The 24,127-nt window shown below is 36.3% G+C and overlaps 1 protein-coding gene and 1 long non-coding RNA gene across 3 annotated transcripts in view; both read left to right on the forward strand.

Moving 5' to 3' along the window:
- LOC136386873 (uncharacterized) overlaps positions 1-22,903 on the forward strand; it is a 265,786-nt gene extending 242,883 nt beyond the window's left edge. The window contains exon 4 of one of the 2 annotated variants that reach the window (XR_010748038.1): positions 22,710-22,903. This is a non-coding gene — a long non-coding RNA (uncharacterized lncRNA). The remainder of the gene's footprint in view (positions 1-22,709) is intronic. The other variant, XR_010748037.1, reaches the window with a different exon arrangement.
- Positions 4,905-5,435, forward strand: LOC136386881 (heat shock transcription factor, Y-linked-like). Its single transcript, XM_066358018.1, has one exon. The coding sequence runs from the start codon at positions 4,905-4,907 to the stop codon at positions 5,433-5,435; it is 531 nt and encodes a 176-aa protein (XP_066214115.1).
- Positions 22,904-24,127: the final 1,224 nt, after the last annotated feature.

The following is a 24,127-nucleotide window of genomic DNA, read 5'->3' on the forward strand; positions in this document are numbered from 1 at the left end:
AAACTATAGAAAAAATCAATAAAACAAGGAGCTGGTTCTTTGAAAAGATCAACAAAATTGACAAACCCTTGGCAAGACTCACCAAGGAAAAAAGGCACAGGACTCAAATAAATAAAATCCAAAATGAAAGAGGAGAGATCACCACAGACATCATAGATATACAAAGAATTATTGTAGAATACTATGAAAAATTATATGCCACTAAATTCAACAACCTAGAAGAAATGGATAAATTCCTAGAACAATACAACCTTCCTAGACTGAGTCATGAAGAAGCGGAAAGCCTAAACAGACCAATCAGCAGGGAGGAAATAGAAAAAACTATTAAAAACCTCCCCAAAAATAAAAGTCCAGGCCCAGACGGTTATACTAGTGAATTCTATCAAACATTCAAAGAAGACTTGGTTCCTATTCTACTCAAAGTCTTCCAAAAAATTGAAGAAGAAGCAATACTTCCAAACACATTTTATGAGGCCAACATAACCCTCATACCAAAACCTGGCAAGGATGGTACAAAGAAAGAAAACTACAGACCAATATCTCTAATGAATACAGATGCTAAAATACTAAACAAAATACTGGCAAACCGAATACAACAACATATTAAAAAAATAATACATCATGATCAAGTGGGATTCATCCCAGAATCTCAAGGATGGTTCAACATACGCAAAACGGTTAACGTAATACACCATATCAACAAAACAAAGAACAAAAACCACATGATCTTATCAATAGATGCAGAAAAGGCTTTTGATAAAATACAACACAATTTTATGTTTAAGACTCTCAACAAAATGGGTATAGAAGGAAAATATCTCAACATGATAAAGGCCATATATGATAAACCATCAGCCAACATCATATTAAACGGCATAAAACTGAGGACTTTCTACCTTAAATCAGGAACAAGACAGGGTTGTCCACTCTCTCCACTCTTATTTAACGTGGTGCTAGAAGTTCTGGCCAGAGCAATCAGACAAGACAAAGAAATAAAAGGCATCCATATCGGAAAAGAAGAAGTAAAGGTATCACTTTTTGCTGATGATATGATCCTATACATCAAAAACCCGAAGGACTCCACAAAAAGATTATTAGAAACAATAAACCAATACAGTAAGGTCGCAGGATACAAAATTAACATACAAAAGTCCATAGCCTTTCTATATGCCAACAATGAAATATTAGAAAACGAACTCAAAAAAATAATCCCCTTCACGACTGCAACAACAAAAATAAAATACCTAGGAATAAACATAACAAAGAATGTAAAGGACCTATATAACGAAAACTACAAGGCATTATTAAGAGAAATAGAAAAAGACACAATGAGATGGAAAAATATTCCTTGTTCTTGGATAGGAAGAATAAATATAATTAAAATGGCCATATTACCCAAAGCAATATATAAATTTAATGCAATTCCCATCAAAATTCCTATGACATTTTTTAAAGAAATGGAACAAAAAATCATCAGATTTATATGGAACTATAAAAAACCCCGAATAGCCAAAACAATCCTAAGGAAAAAGAATGAAGCTGGGGGCATTACAATACCTGACTTTAAACTATATTATAGGCCACGATAATCAAAACAGCATGGTATTGGCAGAAAAATAGACACTCAGACCAATGGAACAGAATAGAAAGCCCAGAAATAAAACCACATATATATGGTCAAATAATCTTTGATAAAGGGGCCAACAACACAAAATGGAGAAAAGAAAGCCTCTTCAACAAATGGTGTTGGGAAAACTGGAAAGCCACATGCAAAAGAATGATACTCGACTACAGCCTGTCCCCGTGTACTAAAATTAATTCAAAATGGATCAAAGACCTAAATATAAGACCTGAAACAATAAAGTACATAGAAGAAGACATAGGTACTAAAATCATGAACCTGGGTTTTAAAGAACATTTTATGAACTTGACTCCAATGGCAAGAGAAGTGAAGGCAAAGATAAATGAATGGGACTACATCAGAATAAAAAGTTTTTGCTCAGCAAGAGAAACTGATATCAAAATAAACAGACAGCCAACTAAATGGGAAATGATATTTTCAAACAACAGCTCAGATAAGGGCCTAATATCCAAAATTTACAAAGAACTCATAAAACTCAACAACAAACAAACAAACAATCCAATGAAAAAATGGGAAGAGGACATGAACAGACACTTCTCCCAGGAAGAAATACAAATGGCCAACAGATATATGAAAAGATGCTCAGCTTCATTAGTTATTAGAGAAATGCAAATCAAAACTACAATGAGATACCACCTCACCCCTGTTAGATTAGCTATTATCAACAAGACGGGTAATAGCAAATGTTGGAGAGGCTGCAGAGAAAAGGGAACTCTCATCCACTGTTGGTGGGACTGTAAAGTAGTACAACCATTATGGAGGAAAGTATGGTGGTTCCTCAAAAAACTGCAAATAGAACTACCTTATGACCCAGCAATCCCTCTACTGGGTATATACCCCAAAACCTCAGAAACATTGATACGTGAAGACACATGTAGCCCCATGTTCATTGCAGCACTGTTCACAGTGGCCAAGACATGGAAACAACCAAAAAGCCCTTCAATAGAAGACTGGATAAAGAAGATGTGGCACATATACACTATGGAATTCTACTCAGGTATAAGAAATGATGACATCAGATCATTTACAGCAAAATGGTGGGATCTTGATAACATTATACGGAGTGAAATAAGTAAATCAGAAAAAACCAAGAACTACATGATTCCATACATTGGTGGAACATAAAAACGAGACTAAGAGACATGGACAAGAGTGTGGTGGTTACCAGGGGTGGGGGGAGGGAGGACATGGGAGGGAGGGAGGGAGAGAGTTAGGGGGAGGGGGAGGGACACAGAGAACTAGATAGAGGGAGGCGGAGGACAATCTGACTTTGGGCGAGGGGTATGCAACATAATTTAATGACAAAATAACCTAGACATGTTTTCTTTGAATATATGTACCCTGATTTATTAATGTCATCCCATTATCATTAATAAAAATTTATTAAAAAAGAAAGAAAGAAAAAAAAATTAAAAAGTTTTAATCTAAAATTGCTAATTATTTAGTCCTCACTAAAAGTTAAGATTTTAGAAATTGAAAATTCTGATTCATTGGAAAGAAATTGTATGGTTTTAATGAGAAAAGGTATAAGGTATAGAGACACTTTTGAAAGGAAAAGGAAAACAAGTTGTTCTGAAAACTGGTTATTTCTGGATAAAAAAGGAGGTTTGTGTAAGTCACAGAAGGTTTGTTAGGTTGTAGAAAGTTTGTGTAGAGGGAAGAAACAAAAAAAGAAGAAACTGAGAAGATAAACAAAGATTTAAAAAAAAAAGAAGAAAAGGTAGGAAGGACTTCAGAAGAATTATTTTCCTGAAAAGAAAACAAAACAGAACTTTGGGACAGTCTTGTGGGCCTCAGGAGCTTGAGGAATTTACCCAAACTTACAGGTATTGCAAAAAGCGCCAATGGCCTTGTTAAGAACCAATACCATAAACAAAAAATGGGAGCCAGGAGAGACACCCACCAGAACCTTGTATAAAGGCTCTTTTTACTCTTCATTTTTTGAACATTTCTTCATCTGGACTTTCTGCAACTGAGAGGCATTTTACAGCAGCTGAGTAGTGGCCTAAGCCTCTCCTGTTGTGCCAGAATGTATTAGCTGGTCCTGAGTGGCAGAGTCCAGTCTAATTGCTTACCTGGAGGTGAGGGTATGATGCAATTTTGTCAAACAGGTCCTCTTTGGATACCAGCAAGAAATTTGAAGCCTTATTATGAGTTGGCATCAACCCCTAGGAAACAGCCTGGTTCCAGAGATACAATAGCTGATGGTGAGTCCACCTCCAGGAATGAACCTGAAAAAGAGAAGGAGACCTAACTCACTCCCAACCACTCCTAGATTGCCTGACATCACCTGGGGTGCTTTGAAGCATCTAACCAGGCATGCTGAAAAAGTTTTATAAATTACAGGCATGACTTACCCATGAAAACCTGTTTCTCTCTATGCTTGCATGCATTACTGTGAATTCTCATGAGGTAAGACAGGGATATAAGGCTTAGATTAATTTTCTCCAGGGCAAAGGGCAAATACAACCCCTACCGCCTGCATAAACACTTGATGTCATTCAGCCTCCATCCTTTCTGATTGATTGTAATTAATATAATTTATGTACCATTGTTGCAAGACAGAGTGAAATTAACTTACATGTGGAATCTAATGAACAAAGTGAACTGAGGAACAGAAGAGAGGCAGAGGCAGGGTTACAGAGAGCAGAGGGACGGCTGTCAGAGGGAAGGGGGATGAGAAGATGGGATTAGAGAAGGTGAAGAGATTAGTGAATTTATATATACATTATACATAGATACAGATAACAGGGCGGCAAAGCCCAGAGGGAAGGGGGAGAGGTAACTAGGGGGAGGGGACAAAGGGTATATAAATGGGGGACACAAGAATGGGTGGTGATGGAGTTATATCGAGTGGAACTCTTGAATCCATGTTAACACAATGCATAAAAATTAATAAAAACTAAAAAAATAAAATAAAATGATTCAATAATAAAAGAAATGACAAAAAATATATAAAAATAAAAGCTAATTTCTTCACATAGGTAAAAAATTTCTACAGTTATAAGAATTTGTAGATCTTATTTTTTGATAATTCTGAAAGTATCCGGCCTATATATTATTTTAACTGATAAAATATTTTAGAGTGAGAAAAAAACACTGGATGAATGTTACATCCATTGAATAATTGCTAGAAGACCTTTTTTTGTGTGTGATGTTACAAGCTATTCAAGTTGACAGTGTGATGGTATGAATGTTTTTTGAAGCTGGAGTATTCAAAATAGTGAAGTCTGAAAAGCAGCTAAAGAGAAATTTATTTGAGATGGCACATGTTTCTTCAGAAACTCAAGAGGTTTCTTCTCAAAATGGATCTACTGATTTGGAAACTGCCATTAATACTGTATTATATGATCATGTATATCCTGATGATTTAGACTTGAGGGCCTTGATTGAAGAAAATACCTTTCAAGCTTTATGTGATGGACCCTTAATAAAAAGACCACGTTATACATTTTGTACCTCCGAACCAGAAGTAGAGAATAATTTTCTTGCTATGACATTTCCCAGAAAACTGTGGAAAATTGTTCAAAATGACCAAGTTAAGTCTATTTGGTGGGATGAAAATAGAACTTCTATAGTAATTAATGAAGAACTCTTTAAGAAAGATATTTTGGAGAGAGAGGCCCCTTTCAAAATATTTGAAATTAAGAATATAAAGAGTATGGTGAGACAGCTTAATTTTTATGGGTTTAATAAAATACAAAAAAATATTCTAAGATCTGCATCTTTAGCTGACTTTCTGGCAGAAAAAAAACAAGTCACTGTTTTAAGCAAGGTATTCAGAAATTTTTAACTACAGTTTAAGGGCATAGATAAATTTTATTTTGCACACTAATATTTTCATATGTATAACAACTGAACCAAGATTTTAAATTATATTAAATGGTGCTAAAATAATAAATTGCTAAAATTAGAAAAACATGAGCATAAAATTTCAAGAATATAAGAAATCTTGCTAGTGACTTATTGTCAATAAATTTTGTTTAAATAAAAATTCTGAACTCATTTGAAGTGGCATTTAGAGTTACTGTTAAATTGAGGATACTTTTTTTTTGAGAAACGTAATTAAAATGCCTGTGCCTTGTAACTACATTTTAAACTATATATATTAAGAGTGTGGATGTATTATTTAATTACATTAACTTCAAGCAATAAAGGCAAAGTAATATCTAAAAGACAAGGTTTGTCAAAGTCTTGTTTTAAAATATCAGTAAATAAATTTAATTTCTGATTTCAGTTACAGATTTATTAGAACCCTAGTTTTAAACAGGGATGTCCCCAGTTTCTAGTATAAATAAAAATAAAAAAAACAGGATTAAAAAGTTTTCACAATCATCTTCCTCAGTGCTAGATTTCAAATGGAAGCACCTTGGAGCAGAGGTTCCTGTGGATAATCATAAATCTGCTATTGTTTCTGAAACAAGTCCAGAAAGTGTGATTTCACACTGCACAAACTTAATATGCCTCTAATAGTATATCCTGCTACTAGCCTGATAATTATTAAGACAGCAGCTCCAGTCAGAGGTGACATGCCTCCTCCATCAGTAAGTTGGTTTCAAACTTCAGAACAAAAGGTAATGGATGAATATGTTATTTCAAATCAGTTGAGTAGTTTTCCTGGGCAGTCTCATAACAGCTACACTCAAGCCAGTGGCCAACTTGTAAGTTTCATTACAATCATAACCACAAATTCTGCTTTTCAGAACCAAGTGATTTGTTTATTTTATTTTTCTCTCTCTCTCTCTTTTTCTTTTTTTTTTTTTTTTTTTTGTATTTTTCTGAAGCTGGAAACGGGGAGAGACAGTCAGACAGACTCCCGCATGCGCCCGACCGGGATCCACCTGGCACGCCCACCAGGGGCGACGCTTTGCCCACCAGGGGGCGATGCTCTGCCCCTCCGGGGCGTCGCTCTGCTGTGACCAGAGCCACTCTAGCGCCTGGGGCAGAGGCCAAGGAGCCATCCCCAGCGCCCGGGCCATCTTTGCTCCAATGGAGCCTTGGCTGCGGGAGAGGAAGAGAGAGAGAGAGAGAGGAAGGAGGGAGGGGGGGTGGAGAAGCAAATGGGCGCTTCTCCTATGTGCCCTGGCCGGGAATTGAACCCGGTCCCCCGCATGCCAGGCCGATGCTCTACCGCTGAGCCAATCGGCCAGGGCCTGATTTGTTTATTTTAGAGAAGTCATCCTGAGGGGATGGTTCAGCCTTCTACCTTAATAAATTGTTATACAATCTTACCAGTCATCAGTGCTCTTCCTTCTACCCTGCAAGCAGTATGCAACACAACATCGCAATGTCAATGCTAACTGATATATCTGCTGTGTCTCCTTCAAAGTCAACTCCTCAGCCACTTCCTCTATGCAGACAATGCTTAATATAAGTGACCTACCAAAGAACTTCCAGATGAGGCAGGATGGCTATAATTAAACTTTATGTGCTTAAATTGCAACATATCTGCAACTCTGTTGCTGAACAATAAACATACATGTTCACACTTCTGGTTTAATTGAATTTAGAACATCATCAATTTAAAAGTAAAATAATGTTTTATCACAATGTCAGACAAGTTACTATGTTTTTAATATATGACTCTGGGCATTATAAAGAAAATTTTAACCTACTTTCAATAATTAATTTAGAGCAAATTAAGTCTTCAGAAATTAAAAAAATAATTTGGCTGAAGGTAAAAGAAGAAACTTAGAAGGTGATTGCAAGGTTAAATCTGTGGTTTACTTGTCCACTGGGTAGGCGAAAGCCTTATTTCAGCTTCTCTTGGCAACTGGCAGGTTAGTATAAGCTGGACTATGTCTGACCTGGAGAGACACCCAGGTCTGGACTGCGTAATTCCATAGGAGAGAGCTGACAGGCTAAACCACTTCTTGGGTTTATGGGTGAGCACCAGGGATAGCCAAACTGAAAACACAAGGCTGGCGTATTTTTTTTTAATTTTTTCTTTTTCATTTTTCCGAAGCTGGAAAAGGGGAGGCAGTCAAACAGTTGCCCACATGCGCCCGACCAGGATCCACCTGGCATGTCCACGAGGGGGCGTCGCTCTGTCACAACCAGAGCCATTCTAGCGCCTGAGGCAGAGGCCACAGAGCCATCCTCAGCGCCTGGGCAAACTTTGCTCCATGGAGCCTTGGCTGCGGGAGGGGAAGAGAGAGACAGAGAGGAAGGAGAGGGGGAGGGGTGGAGAAGCAGATGGGCGCTTCTCCTGTGTGCCCTGGCTGGGAATCCAACCCGGGACTCCCGCATGCCAGGCCGATGCTCTACCGCTGAGCCAACCAGCCAGGGCCAAGGCTGGTGTATTTAAAAAAGTTATTTATTAAAAATGCTTGGGTGCAAGCATGTCATGTCGAGATAATCCCAAATGTCATGTCAAGTCCAGAGAATGTTGGAGAAAGGTATTTATTTTTTAGTCAGGAGTTTTTGAAAAAGCAGCTGACGTCACTCCCTTTATAGGTACAAAGGAGTATTTTTTTTGTATGTATTTTGGAGAGTCACCACAGTTTCTCCAAATTGTTTATCTTCTGGCTCAACCGTCGAAAAGAAGCCTGTGCTAGTTAAAAGGTTTCTGGGCCTGCCACTCAGGTCTTGCATTCAAGCAAAGTGGTTAACACTTCTCCCTCTGGTTTGATTTACCTTTGGGCAGGGCATCTCATCTCTCAGAAGACTGCTTATCAGATGATAGTGCCCAATGTGGGGCCTGTAGCAAGGCTTTTCTTTTTTTCTTTTTTTGTATTTTTCTGAAGTTGGAAACGGGGAGGCAGTCAGACAGACTCCCGCATGCGCCCGACCAGGATCCACCCGGCATGTCCACCAGGGGGCGTCACTCTGTCACAACCAGAGCCATTCTAGCACCTGAGGCGGAGGCCATAGAGCCATCCTCAGCACCCGGGGCTAACTTTGCTCCAATGGGAGCCTTGGCTGTAGGAGGGGAAGAGAGAGACAGAGAGGAAGGAGAGGGTTAGAGGTGGAGAAGCAGATGGGCGCTTCTTCTGTGTGCCCTGGCCGGGAATTGAACCTGGGACTCCTGCACGCCAGGCTGATGCTCTACCACTGAGCCAACTGGCCAGGGCTGTAGCAAGGCTTTTATAAACACTTACTGAGATTTAAACTCCTCTAATAGTCAGGTTCCATTCCCTGACTAAAAATTAACTTTTTGCTGCATTTCCAAGTGTAGGTCAAAAAATTAAAGGAGAGCATATTGAGCCAGTTAACTACAATCTCACAGTGGAAGGTGGAAAACATGTTGCATCGGCCCTGGCCGGTTGGCTCAGTGGTGGAGCATCAGCCTGGAGTGCAGGAGTCCCGGGTTCAATTCCCAGCCAGGGCACACAGGAGAAGCGCCCATCTGCTTCTCCACACCCCTCCCCCTCTCTTTCCTCTCTGTCTCTCTCTTCCCCTCCTGCAGCCAAGGCTCCATTGGAGCAAAGTTTGCCCGGGTGCTGAGGATGGCTCTGTGGCCTCCACCTCAGGCGCTAGAATGGCTCTGATTATGACAGAGTGACGCCCCCTGGTGGACATGCCGGGTGGATCCCGGTCGGGCACATGCGGGAGTCTGTCTGACTGCCTCCCCGTTTCCAACTTCAGAAAAATACAAAAAAAAAAGAAAAAGGAAAAAAAAACACGTTGCATTAAGCCTGGCTAAGTACTCAGGTAAAAAGAATTTTAGTGTTAAAGGGGGCTCTAGTTTTAAAAGCCGCCCTGAACACAAACCTTTCACTAATTACTGAAATATTCCAGGATGAGTCAAATGAAGGGTCAGAGTACTTTGATATAAGGAAAAATATAGTTTTGAATTATAGAAATGAAAACCATATATTATCTAAATTTTGCATTTTCTCAGTTACACTATATCCGTTCAGTTATGGTGCAGCTTAAATACTCAGTATTAAATCAGAAAGGTTGTCTTCATTACAAATAGGTTTTAAAATATTTCATCTAAAAACTAAATGAAACAGGGTGGCATTGATCAATAAGAGTACATAGTTTTCAGGCAAACACCTCTATAGCATATAAGCTGTTGATTATGTTGTTACCCATCACCCAGAGTCAAATCATATTTTATCACTGTCTCTTTATTTCTCTTTATGTCATCCTTCTCTTTCAGAACTTGGTAATCATGTAACTATTTCTATGAGTCAGTTTTATACATTACCTTTTTGTGAAATCATATAATTCTTAACTTATGCTAATTTTCATTTTTCACTCAGTGAAATGTTCTCAGGGTTCATCTATGTTGTCATAAATGGGAATAATTCATCATTTTTCATGGCAGAGTAGCATTGTATTGCATATATGTACCACATCTTCTTTATTCACTCATCTATGGATGAACACTTTGGTAGATACTATCTCTTGGCCAGTCTGAATAACTGTGCAATGAACATGTGATTGCATGTGTCTTTATGTACCACAGTTTTGAGTTTAAGGAGCTAAATGCCCGGTTGAGAGATTGCTGAATAACAGGTGGGTCTAGTCTTACTTTTTTTAAGAATCATGGTACTATCTTCCATAATGGTAGAATGAATTGACTTTCCCATCAGCCATAAAACAGGATTTATTTCTTCTACAGGCCCTTCAAAACTTGCAATGATATCTTGATATGATCTAATATAACTGGTATGAGGTGTTAACTCAATGTAGTTTTGATTTGCACTTCTTTAAGAGCTATTGAAAATGGGCATCTTTTCATATATCTTTTGGCTACTTATATGTATTTCTGAATGAAGAGTCTATTTAGCTACTCTACCCATTGTTTAATTGGATTGTTTCCTAGTTTGTTGCTGAGCTTTGTGAGTTCTTGATATATTTGGATATGAACTTGTTATTACAGCTGTAGTTTGAAAATATCATCTCCCATTTACATGGCTGCCTATTTGTTTGGTTGACAGGATATTTTTGTTGTGTAGAAGCTATTTATTTTGATAAAGTACCATTAATTTAATTTTGCCTTCACTTCTTTTGCTTCTATGCCAAAATTATAAGTTGTTCTGTTTGCCTATAGTTCATAAATTTGGTACCCATGTTTCTTTTCTACGTAATTTAGTGTTTCCCAATTTTTTTATTTTTATTTCTTCTTAAATCTGAAGCAAGTAGGTAGATAAACACACTGCTACAAGAACCCAACCAGGATTCTCATGCATGCCCATCTGGAGCCATTGCTCTATGCTGGGCAACTGAGCTGTTTTAGCACCTGAGATGAGGAGATGGAGCCATCTTCAATGTTTGAGACCAACCTGCTCTTACAGAGCCATGGCTGTGGTAGGGGAAAAAAGAGAGCAAGGAGAGGGGAAAAGTTGGATGCACAGATGGTCACTTCCCCTGTGTGCCCAGACCAGAATTTAACCCGGGACATCCACAAATCAGGTCAATGTTCTAACACCGAGTCCAATGGCCTGGGCCATCTAAAATCTAATATTAAATTTTTGATCCATTTTAAAACTCTTTTTGTTCAGGCCAACAAACTCTAATCAAGCTTCAAACTCTGAATGTTACTTTTTAGTGTTTTCAACAGCATTGGGGTTTTGGTTCCTTAGTCAAAGATTATTTGTGACTATATTATATATAATGTTTTATTTATGGGCTCTAAATTCTGCTGAATTAGTTTTATGATGTTTTGCTTTCTTTTTCTTAAATCACATTTTGTTTAATTATTGTGGCTTTGGAGTATAATTGTAAATGAGGTAGTATGATACTTCCAATTTCATTATTTCTTTTCATGATTGCTTTGGCTTTTCGGGGGTTTTTTTAGATCCAATGGAAAACTTTTGTTTTTGTTGAATTTGTGTGAAAAATAATATTATAATTTAAATGTTGAATGCAATAAATTTTCATATTGCTTTGGGTAATATAATTATTTTAACTATATTAAGTTTATTTACAAACATTTTATATATTGTAGTCATTTTAAAATAAACTTTGTTTTTTAGTTCATTTACAGAAATTTCATCTCTGGCATACAAGAAATGAGAGATTTTCTAAAAATCTTATTTTGAAAATTAGGTCCTGGCCAACTGGTTCAGTGTTAGAACATCAGCCTAATGTGTGGATGTTCCAAGCATAATTTTTATCAAGACACACAGGAGAGGCACTGATGTGCTTTTCAACTTCTCCCCTTCTTGCTTCTCTCTCTTATATATTTTTCTTTTTCCCATCGTGTAGCCATGGCTTGATTGGAGTGAGTTGGCCTGGGTGCTGAGGATAGCTCTATGGCTTCTAAGACCATGGGTGCTGATCAAAAAAGTAATGCCCCAGATTGGCAGAGCATTGCCTGCTATGGGCTTTGCCAGGTGGTTCACTGCCCAATAGGGCACATGCTTGAGTATGTCTATGCCTCTCTTTCTCACATTGAATAAAAAAAGTAAAAAAAAAATTAAATTTAACATGGGTGCTGGTGATCTGTAGGTATATAAATGATTTAGGTGTCTAATTCTATGTCATTTGAACTGTTGAATATATTGTATGCCTTTCTCCCAAAGTCTTTTTGCATCACCTTTTATTTCTTAATGTCTTTACCCCCAAAGCCTGCCCCAATCTTCCTGCCTAATGACTCATTTTACCTGGTAACCACTTCACTTTTATCTATTATCCAATGAGCCTCAGTTTTATATTCCACCTATGAGTGGAATCATATATATATTTTTTAACTTTTTCTGATTTACTTATTTCAACCCTATGTTCTCTATTCCCATCCATATTGTCATAAATGGCACTATGTCATCATTAGTTATGGCTGAATAGTAATTTGTTGTATACAAATAGAACATCTTCTTTTTCCTAAATTGTTTTAAGGGACACAGTGTTTCCAAGTCTTGAACACTGTAAATAATGTTGTGAGGAAAGAAGTGGCACATGTGTCTTTACTTACCAATAATTGAGTGGGGTTTAGATACCCAGGAGAGAGATTCCTGATTCATATGGTAGTTTTATTCTCAAAATTTTAAGGAGCCATCAGATATTTTTATTGATGTTTGTACTAATAATATTCAGTTCCATAAGCAGTGAATGAGAGGTCCTTCTCTCACAGTATCTCCAACCTCCGTTATGACCAGTCTTGTTAATATTAAGCAATCTATCAGGTTAGAGGAAGTATTTCACTGTAGATTTGATTTGCATTTCTCAAATAGCTAGTGGATATGAAAATTTTTTATGTGTACACTTTTATGTCTTCCTGAAAGATGTGTCTGTTCTGGCCTCCGCCCCAATTTTTTATAGGATAGTTTGAGTGTTGGATGTTGAGCTCTGTGAGTTCTTTATATAAGGTCTACTGGAAAGTTCTTTCCGTTTTTATCAAAAGTTTTGACACGTAAGCACATGTTTATTTGGCGCATGTGTGCCTCTCTATTTTTATCACTTAACGTATACATACTGATGTAGCAAATTAACTAAAACAAAGTTGATTCATGTTAGTCTTATGTGTGAAGCCATAGTGTACCCATGGCTACTGATAAAGTTCATTTATGCCACTGTATTTGATACAAATTTCAACAAGGAAAAAATGCTACAGAAGCATGTAGAAATTTATTGAAAGTGTTTGGTGAAGGTACAGTTTCCAATAGGACATGCAGAAGATGGTTCGAAAAATTCGAAACAGGTGATTTTGACCTTTCTGATAAGCCACGTTCTGGGCGACCATTTTTGATTGATGACGATGTTGTTAAGGTCATGTTGGAGCAAGATCCTCTTCTGACAACATCGGAGATCGCAGAAAGGCTTAATTCAGCTCAGCAAACCATTTCGGACCATATTTGGAAGATAGGATTGGTGTGGAAATATATTATTTAATAAAGTTTATTGACAGTAAAAAAAATTTGTATTTTGTTTTATTCCAAAAACGGACAGAACTTTCCGGTAGACCTTATATATTTTGGATATTATCCCCTTATTGAAGCTGTTGTTTGCAAATATCATCTCCCATTACTTGGCTGCCTAATTTCTTTGTTGTCTGTTTACTTTTCTGTGCAGAAGCTTATTGTTTTTATATCATCCCACTCTTTTATTTTTGCCTTTAATTTTCATCTTTTTGAGGTAAAATTTATAAATGTTTTTTTATACTTATAGTCCATTAATTTAGTAACTTTATTTTCTTTAATGTGATTTACTCATTTTGACTTTATATTAGGTCTTTGATGCATTTTGAAAAAAAATTTTTTGCATTGTGGCAAATTGTTAATTTTCATTTTTTGCATATGGCTTTCTAATTCTTCTATAACCATTTACTGAAGAGGCTTTCTTTTTTCCATTGGGTGTTTTTGGCTCCTTTATCAAAGATGATTTGTTCATTAGTACATGGTCTTATTTTTCCAGTCTTGATTCTGTTCCATTGGTTTGTATGTCTTTTTTTCTGCCAATACCATACACATTCAATTATTGTGGTTCTATAGATTAATTTGAAGTCAGGGAGTGTGATACTTCAGGCTTTGTTCTTTTTTCTGTGTATCGCTTTGGCTATTCAGAGTGTTTATGGATTCATGAAACCTAGTATTTTTTTCTATTTCTTTAAAATATGACATTGAAATTGTAATGCAGTTTCCATTAAATTTGTATATTGTTTTGAGCAATAAAATCATTTTATCTATGTTTATTTTTTAAATTCATAAACATGGAATGCTTTCTATTTCATTATTTCTTTTTCACTATCTGTTAATAATGTTTTGTAGTTATCAGTATGTACGTCCTCCATATTCTTTGTTAACTTTATTTCAAGGTATTTTTCTATGCTTCAATTATAAAATGAATTTCTGTGTGTGTGTGAGTTTGCGTGTGTGTATGTATTCATTTTTCAAAGACTATTCATTGGCATAAGGAGAATAATAGCTTTTTGTATATTGTCTTCAAATCTTGTGAATTTTCTGTATTGGTGTATTGTTTCTAATAGTTTTTAGAAGAGTCTTTCAGATTTTCTATTTACAAGATGATGTCATCTGTATAAAATAATATTTTTACTGCATGTTTTTTTATAAGAATTCAATTTATTTCTCTTCTTTTAAAAATTGTTTTGACTTATACTTTCACTATTATATTGAAAAATGAGTGAAGAGTGACAGTTTTCATGATTTTTAAAAAAATACTTCATTTTTTCAACATTTTGTATAAAACTGGCTGATATTGTTTCATAAATGATATTTATTATGTTCAGGTATTTTTTTTTTGTTCCTAATTTATTTAGTGGTTTAACCTTAAGTGCATGTTGTATCTCATTGATTACCTTCTCTTCATCTATATACAGAATCATATGATTTTTGTTTTTGTTTTGTAGATGTGATGTATTACATTGATCGATTTCCTTAGGTTGACCCACCCTTTTGCTCCTGGAATAAAATTCACTTGATCATCATAATGTAATACTATTTTAAATGTGTTGTTGCATTTGGTTTCCTAGTATTTTTTTCAAGTTCAGTGCATTTGTGTTTATTAGAGGTATTGGTCTGTATTTTTCTATTGTTGTGTTGTTCCAGTTAAGTTTTGGTATCACAGTGATTTAGCCTTCATTATATGTGGTTGGAAGTATTGATTCTTTCTATAAATTTCAGAAGACTTTGAGAAGGATTGATGCCAAATCCTCTTTGAATATTTGGAAGAATTCACCAGTGTAGTCATCTGATCTGGGACTTTAGTTTTTTTGATACATTTTTGTTGTTGTTTTTGTTTCTTCCTTGCTTATGGGTCTATTTAGGGTTTCCATTATGTGAATCAGTCTAGGAAATTGTATATATAATTCTAAAAATTGACAGTTTCTTTAAGGTTGTTGAATTTGTAGCATCTAAACTTTCATATTATGCTACTTTGATCCTTTGTAAATCTATGATGTCTGTGGTGATTTCCCTTTGGTTCATTTTGGGTTTGTTTTGTAAAAGTCATTTGTCTTTTTTTCTTAGTGTTTCTAGCCAGTCATTTGTAAATTTCATTGATTTTTTTCAAAGAACCAGCTACTTGTTGTATTAATTATTCCTATAATTTTCTGTGTTCTGTTTTATTTACATTGGCTTTAAGTTTTATTATTCATTTTATTGGCTGACTTTGGATTTTTTTCTTTTTTATAGCTTTTTAAGATGTGATGTTAAGTTTTTTACTTGGGATCTCTTCTGTTTCTTCATATAAGACTGTAATAATATAACATACCCTCTTATACTACTTTCGCTATATCTGAGGAATTCTGACATGCCAATTTTATCATTTCTATATGCATGTATATGTTTTTTGATCTTTGCTTTTATTTCTTTTGAGATCCAGTTATTTTTTAGAAGTATATTATTTAATGTGGGTGTCAACAGTTTTGAAACTTCTTTGCATTTGAACTCTAATTTCAGAGCCTTATGTTCACTGAATATGCTTGGTATTATATCAATCTTCCTGAATATGTTGGAGATTGTTTTGTGACCTAACATACAGTCTATAATTGTAAATGTTTTATGAATACTGAAGAATAATGTATAATCTGATGTTTTGGGATGAAGGGTCCTCTAAATGGCAATTATGTCCATTTAGTCCAGTGTGTCGGTTATGGCCAATATTTCTTTATTGCTTTTCTACTTAAATGATCTAAATCAGTCAATGGTGTATTTGAAATCTCTAAGTATCATTGTGTTTTTATCTTCTTCTATACAATATTTAAATCAGTTAGTAGATATTTTATGTATTTTTATGCTCCCAATTTTGGGGCATACATATTAAAAAGTGTTGTCATGGCCAACTGAGTAAGTGCTAGAGTGTCAGTCCAGTGTGTGGATGGTTTGTGTTTGTTTTTTGGTAAAGGCATACAAGAGAAGCACTCATCTTTTTCTTCATTTATTTTCTCCTATTTATTTTTTCTCTGTCTTTCTCTATTCTTCTGTTGCTATCATGGCCACAATAATTAAAAACATTGGCCCAAGATGGGTGTTGCTGGGTGGATACCAGTCACAGTGTATGTGGGATTTTGTCCATCTCCCTCTAGGTCAGGGGTCCCCAAACTTTTTACACAGGGGGCCAGTTCACTGTCCCTCAGACCGTTGGAGGGCCGGACTATAAAAAAAAACTAGGAACAAATCCCTTTGCACACTGCACATATCTTATTTTAAAGTAAAAAAACAAAACAGGAACAAATACAATATTTAAAATAAAGAACAAGTAAATTTAAATCAACAAACTGACCAGTATTTCAATGGGAACTATGATCCTCTCACTGACCACCAATGAAAGAGGTGCCCCTTCCAGAAGTGCAGCGGGGGCCGGATAAATGGCCTCAGGGGGCCACATGCGGCCCACGGGCCGTAGTTTGGGGACCCCTGCTCTAGATTTTGGAAGATTTTGATAAGGATTGGTACCAAATCTTCTTTGAATGTTCAGTTGAATTCAATAGTGGTCCTGGACTATTGTATTTTGGGAGGCTTTTGATAATGGTATATATTTCCTTCCTGCTTATAGAAATATTTAGGATTACCACTTCTTTGGGACTCAGTCTAGGTAAATTGTATCATTCTAGAAACTTATACAGTGTTGTTGATTTTGTGGCATTTAAACTTTTTTAAATGCTACAATAAGCTTAGGTAAATTAATGGTATCTGTGGCAATTTTGCTTCTTTCATTCCTGATTTTCTTTATATAAGATACTTCTCTTCTTTCCTCAGTAGTCCAACCTATGGTTTGTAAATTTTATTGATTTTTTTTCAAAAAATGAGCTCTTAGTTGTATGGATTTTCTTCTATACTTTTCTTTTCTTTATTTAATTTAGTTCTGCTTCAAATTTTACTATGTTTTTCATATGGAATTTGTTTGCTTTTTTATATTATATCTTCTTAATATGTGATTTTAGGATCCCACAATAACTTGGGATTTGTTTTATATATAATATATATATATATGCACATATATATAACTAGGTAATTATATAAAAAAAACCCTTTATTACTGCTCTCATATATCAAAGACATTTTAATATATCTTTTTCTTATTTTTTTGTCAGTATATATCTTTTGAATTCAGGTTTTATTTGTTCATAGACCCAGTTATTTTTTTAAGTGTATTGTTTTATTTTCATATTTTTGTGGGATTTTATATTTCTTTTGATTTTGAATTCTAACATCAAAGCCTTATAATCAGAGCATATGCCTTGAATTATGCCAATGTTCCTGAATTTGGTGGTTTTATTTTTATGACTCAACATACGATCTAATCTTGCGAATGTTCCATGCACACTGAAAAAGAATATATAAACTGATATTTTGGGCTAAAAGGTTATGTTAAAGTGTATTAGGTCAGATTAGTAGAGACTGTGGTTTCAAATGATTATTTATTTATTGATTTTTCTGTTTGAATGATTTATCTAAATCAGCCATCGGTGTTTAGAAGTCACCAAGTATAATTGCAGTTTTCTCTTCTTCTGTTTTTGGATAAGTTTGTAGATGACTTATCTCTCAGGTCTACTGAAAAGTTCTGTCTGTTTCTATCACAACAAGTTTCGACATGTAAGCATATGTTTATCTGGCACATGTGTGCCTCTCTATTTTTATTACTTAATGTATACATACTGACGTAGCAAATTAACTAAAACAAAGTTGATTCATGTTAGTCTTATGTGTGAAGCCATAGTGTACCAATGGCTACTGATAAAGTTCATTTACGCCACTGTATTTGATACAAATTTCAACAAGGAAAAAATGCTACAGAAGCATGTAGAAATTTATTGAAAGTGTTTGGTGAAGGTACAGTTTCCAATAGGACATGCAGAAGATGGTTCGAATAATTCGAAACAGGTGATTTTGACCTTTCTGATAAGCCACGTTCTGGGCGACCATCTTTGATCGATGACGATGTTGTTAAGACCATGTTGGAGCAAGATCCTTTTCTGACAACATCGGAGATCGCAGAGAGGCTTAATTCAGCTCAGCAAACCATTTTGGACCATATTCAGAAGATAGGATTGGTGTGGAAATATTCAAGATGGGTGCCACATGAATTAAGTCAGAAGAATTTGGATGATCAAGTCGTCATATGCACATCTCTGCTTGCTCGGAACAAAATCGAGCCCTTCTTGAACCAGATGATAACTGGGGATGAAAAGTGGATTACTTACGAAAACATTGTAAGGAAAAGCGCATATTGTGAACCCAAAAAACTAGCTCTTCCACCTCTAAACCAAATTTGACTCTGAATAAGACAATGTTGTGTATATGGTTGGATATTCGAGGACCAATACATTATGAGCTTTTAAAACTGAACAAGGAGCCCTGGCCGGTTGGCTCAATGGTGGAGCGTCGGCCTGGCGTGCAGAAGTCCCGGGTTCGATTCCCAGCCAAGGCACACAGGAGAAGCACCCATCTGCTTCTCCACCCCTCCCCCTCTCCTTCCTCTCTGTCTCTCTCTTCCCCTCCTGCAGCCAGGACTCCATTGGAGCAAAAGATGGCCCGGGTGCTGGGGATGGCTCCTTGGCCTCTGCCCCAGGTGCTAGAGTGGCTCTGGTTGCGACAGAGCGACGCCCCGGATCGGCAGAGCATCGCCCCCTGGTGGGCAGAGCGTCACCCCCTGGTGGGCGTGCCGGGTGGATCCCGGTCGAGCGCATGCAGGAGTCTGTCTGACTGCATCCCCGTTTCCAGCATTGGAAAAATACAAACAAACAAACAAACAAAAAGCTCAATTCGGAGAAGTATTGTCAGCAACTGGATAATTTAAAGACAGCAGTCCAAGAAAAGAGGCCGACGATGTTCAATAGGAAGAACATCATACTGCATCATGATAATGCCAGGCCACGTACTGCTTTGAGGACTTGTCAAAAAATTGCAGAACTAGGCTGGGAAATTCTGTCGCATCACCATATTCCCCAAACTTAGCACCCTCCAACTATCACTTGTTTTTGTCCTTAAAAAGTTTTTGAAGGGCAAAAAATTCAAAAATGAAGAAGATACCAAACAAGCACTGGTTCAATTTTTTGCATTGAAAGATAAAACATTTTTCAAAAATGGGATATACAAATTGCCCTCACGCTGGCAAGAAATCATTAATAATAATGGCAATTATATTATTTAATAAAGTTTATTGATGGTAAGAAAAATTTGTATTTTGTTTTATTCCAAAAATGAACAGAACTTTCCAGTAGACCATATATTTTGATGCTCCCATGTTTGATGCATACATATTTAAAATGGTGGCCCTGGCCACTGAGTCAGTGCTAGAGCATCAGTTCTGCATGTGGTTGTTCTGGGTTCTTTTCCTGATCAAGGTACACAGGAGAAATAACCATCTTCTTTGTTTTTTTTTTATACATTCTCTGTCTCTCTCTCTCTTTCTCTCTCTCTCTTTCTTTCTTTTTCTCAGTTGCAAGCATAGACACTAAAAACCAGAGTATTAACCGAAGTTGGGGTTGCTGAGTGTATACCAGTCAAACTGCATATGGGAGTTTGTCCATCTTGCTTTCTCTCAGTTAAAAGAAAAAGTGTTTTGACTCTTGGTTCAATGTTCCCTTTATCATTAATGAATGTCCCTTACAGTCTTTGTTTACATTTTTTTTGTCTCAAATTTAGCATTGTCAGATATGAATATAGCTACACTTGCTTTTTTAATGTTATTTATATGAGGAATCGTTGTCCAACCTTTCATTTTGATCAACTTTTGTTCTTTCAGCTTACATGTGTCTTCTGAAAACAGCATAAATTTCAGTTTTGCATTTTGATCTAATCTCTGCCTCTTCATTGGTAATTTCAGTCTGTTTATTATTAGGGTAATTATTGGCAGTAAAATTTTTTATAGCAATTTCACTTTTTAAAAAAATTTTCTGGTAGCTCTGCATCTTGTTTGGTTCTTCTCTGTATTCTTTCAGTCATTTATTTTTGTTTGGTGGTATTCCATACTTCTTTCCCTGTTCCTTTTTTTTTTTTTTTTTTAGGTGTTTATTTCAGTAGTGGCTTAGATCCCGAATGTCTCTGTTCATTAATTTTAAAAAGTACTTTTATGTCCAAAAGCCCTTTGACTTAGGAGTGGTACTGCACTCCATCCTTATTTGCTACTTTAAATGTTTATTCTCACTTTTTTGTTATTGTTATCACAGATTATCCTTGTTTTATATTGTGACCTTGTTGGAGGCTTACTTGTAGTTTTGATTTTTTTTTGTTCTTTGTGACTGTTCGAATAACCCCTTGGGGTATTTCTTGAAGTGGGGATCTCTGGTGGTAAATCTCAGTTTCTGTATGATTGCAAAATTTTTATTTCTTCTACATATTTTAAAAAAAGAACTTAAATTTATTTTGTATTGTTGACTGGTAATTTCTCTCTTTCAGTACTTTATTTGGGTCCACTGTTTTTTGGCTTGTAGAGTTTCTGATGAGAAACAGTGATGTTAACCGAATTGGGTTTTATTTTATGTGTTATTTTCTTCATTTTCCTAGCTGTTTTTAGGACTCTTTGTCATTGTTGATAAAATTTTATGAAGTTTTTTGGAATATGTTTTTTAGCATGATGTAACTCAGTTTCTTTAGCATGATTTTGTTTGTTTCTTGAATTTGAGGCTCTCACCCTTTCCATAAGCTTTGGACAATTTCATAAATTTCTTGTTTGAATAGGCTTTCCATTATCTTCTTTGTCTCTTCTTCTCACATAACAATTATTCTTGTTTCACTCGTCTAAAGAATTTTCAAAAGTTTTGTGAAGCTCTCTCACTTTTTTAATATGTGAGTTTCTCTGTAGTATCTCTTGTTGCCTGTTTTAAATTTCACTTATTCTTTCACAATCTAGCTTGTTGTATTAGCTTAACCACTACCTCAGTTTTCAGTGCAGCTATAAAGTTATTTATAGCATTCTTCTTGTTCATTCAGTGATAAAAAGTGAACCAGGAATGACTCTTGTTTACCTTCACTGGGACACACCCAGTATACCAACTAGGGTGCAGTGCTCTGCCCATCAGGAGCATTGCTTTATTGCTCAGCAAGTGAGCTGTACTTTGCAACTTACATGGAGGTCATAAACACATCCTAAAAACCTGGGGCAACTCATTTAAATCAAGCCATGGCTGAGGAAGGAAAATAAAGTGAGAACAAAAGGAGAAGGTGTGGTGTAGAGAATCAGATGGACGCTGCTCCTATGTACACACTTTGGGAATAGAAACAAGGACACCCATATACTGAAGCACTGCTCTACAATTGAGACAACCAGCTATATCCTCATTTCTGTTTTTAAAGTTTTTAATCACATTGGCAAAATATTTATTTTGTTCTTTAATTTGTTTTTCATAGCTCATTATAATGACTATTGGTATTTTCTCATATTTCACTGAACATTTTCTGAATTTTATATTTCAATTCTTTATCTTTTCACTCCAATATTTTCATGTGACTGAGATTTTTGGTGGGAAATGATAAATTTTCCCTTTTAAATGCATCTTGATGTTGTCCATTTATGGTATTCAATTTTTTTCATGGCATTTGAGAACAACATTGTAATAACATTAAAAAGGAATAATTAAAAATTTTTAAGAGTAAAATTAAAAACAAAATATAAAACTTTATATAATTATGAGAAGTAAAACCACAGGAAAAAAAAATAGAAAGTAATCTAAACAATCAAATAAATAAATACCACAAACAGTAAGGATAAAAATATTAATTTTAAAAGATGCAATTCTGAAAATAAGGTGAGGAAAAAGAACAAGAAATTAGAAAAAATTAGAAAAAAAGTACAAATTAAAGAAAAATTAATTTCAGTTTTGATAGGTATCTTCCAGTTGTTATCACTGTATTACAAGCTCTGTGAAGTCTCTTGGCTGTCCTCTCCTAGAGATGTTATTGTCACAATGATGTTAGGGGTACCACAGTAACTTTGGTGGATGGGTTGAGTTGTGATTTCTTTACAGCTTTGACATTACTGCTTTGGCTCTAAGGTTTTATTATTCTAGCAATGACAACCTCAGGCTTCTGGGCATTTCTCCAGTTATCTCAATGGCTGTCTAGGTTATTCAGTGAGTAGATCTTTGAGGAACAAATTGGATCACATCTGGGGTACCTTCCTTTCATAATGCTTGTTCAAGTTGTTGATATGGTACTAGGGCAGAAATCAGGAGTATTTTTTAACCCACCATTATGCTGACTGTAAGGACCAAGAGAAGATCAGAAAATAAGCAAGGCACTAATGGAACAGGAAACTTAAGGGTTACAGGCAGGTCCTGCTCCTGTTCTGTAGGAGTAACATGCCCAAGGTCGTTCAAGAAGCAGAGACAGATAGGGACTCTGGGAAGCTGAGAGAGAAAAAAAAAAAAGGAAAAAGAGACAAACGTTTGCATTCTATTGGTTAAAAGACCCTTATAAGTTTAGGTTTGGAATTCGCCAATGAGCTAGACCCCAGCCCCTGTTGCTATGCTATGTGCAGCCCCCTTAACAAATAGGTTACCGCCACATCTGCTTCTGTATGAGGCTTGCTTGCTTAGCTTATAAAAAGATTTAGCTGTGAGCGCTAGATGCGATTCCCATCTGTAGCTCCTTGTGAGCACGGTGTCTCTGGACACCTCGGGAATTTGCCCCTGCGCAGGTAAAACTGGCCAATAAAGTTACATCTATACTCCTGAAAGTCTCCGACGTTTGTTCTTGACCCGGTGGATGCTACACCTCTGGGGGCTCACCCAGGATTTCCCTTGGTGGAGTTTTTGGTCGGAGACCAGAGGGACAGCTCGAGTTAAGTACTCTTTGAGGATCCTCATTTGGTTTTGGTTTTGAGCTCCAGAGCATATAAACCTGAGGTAGTAGGTGGGATGCCACTGGTAACCTACCCAGGGCTTTCAGAATGGGACGCCGTTTTCTGAAAGGAATTGTTAACTCTAGGAGTTAACTCTAGAAGTGACAGGTCACATTAGGAATTTCTGTGCCGCGCTGCGCTGCATTTTGTCTGTGTGTGAATGTCTGAATTGAGTGTGAGACAATCTTTTACTCTAGCCTTTTTTTGCTTATTGGTTGGGGTATTTTGATAATTGTTTTGTTAATTCTTGAAGGTTTAGAAGCAGACAAAGCGGGATAAAGAAGAATGGGACAACAAGAGTCTGTACCCGGTTCTCCACTTGAGTGCCTGCTAAACAACTTTTTTGATTATCATAAAAAAGCCCAGGGGTACGGAGGGCCACCTCCGGACTGAGAGACCCTTCAGACCTTGAGTCAGTTAGAATGGCCTGCCTTCAATGTAGGGTGGCCCACTGAGGGAAGTTTTGATCTTCCTATTGTGTTTGCTGTCCAAGCTATTATCTACCAGGTGCCCATCCAGACCAATATTTGTATATAGATGTATGGGTTGATATTGCCACAGATAAGCCAGGGTATATCAGAAAGTACATAAAGAATAGCAAGAGAGAGAGAAGGGCAATATGTGTTACTGCAAGTAACCAGAGGGCAGGGAAAGGCAGTAGGGAGGAAAAGGAGAAGACCAATTCCCCGGTACAGTTCACTGTACCGTCATCTAGAATTTACCCTGTCTTGCCTGAACCACTGGAGGATCCCTTAGACCCAGTAAATTTCCCTCCTCCCTATCGGCAGCAGG

The sequence above is a fragment of the Saccopteryx leptura genome, unplaced genomic scaffold (assembly GCF_036850995.1).
Source record: "Saccopteryx leptura isolate mSacLep1 unplaced genomic scaffold, mSacLep1_pri_phased_curated manual_scaffold_18, whole genome shotgun sequence".
NCBI lineage: Eukaryota > Metazoa > Chordata > Mammalia > Chiroptera > Emballonuridae > Saccopteryx > Saccopteryx leptura.

What these genes read in the sequence shown, in the direction of transcription:
- LOC136386881 (XM_066358018.1), top strand. Translation starts at nt 4,905, where the DNA reads ATGGCACATGTTTCTTCAGAAACTCAAGAGGTTTCTTCTCAAAATGGA.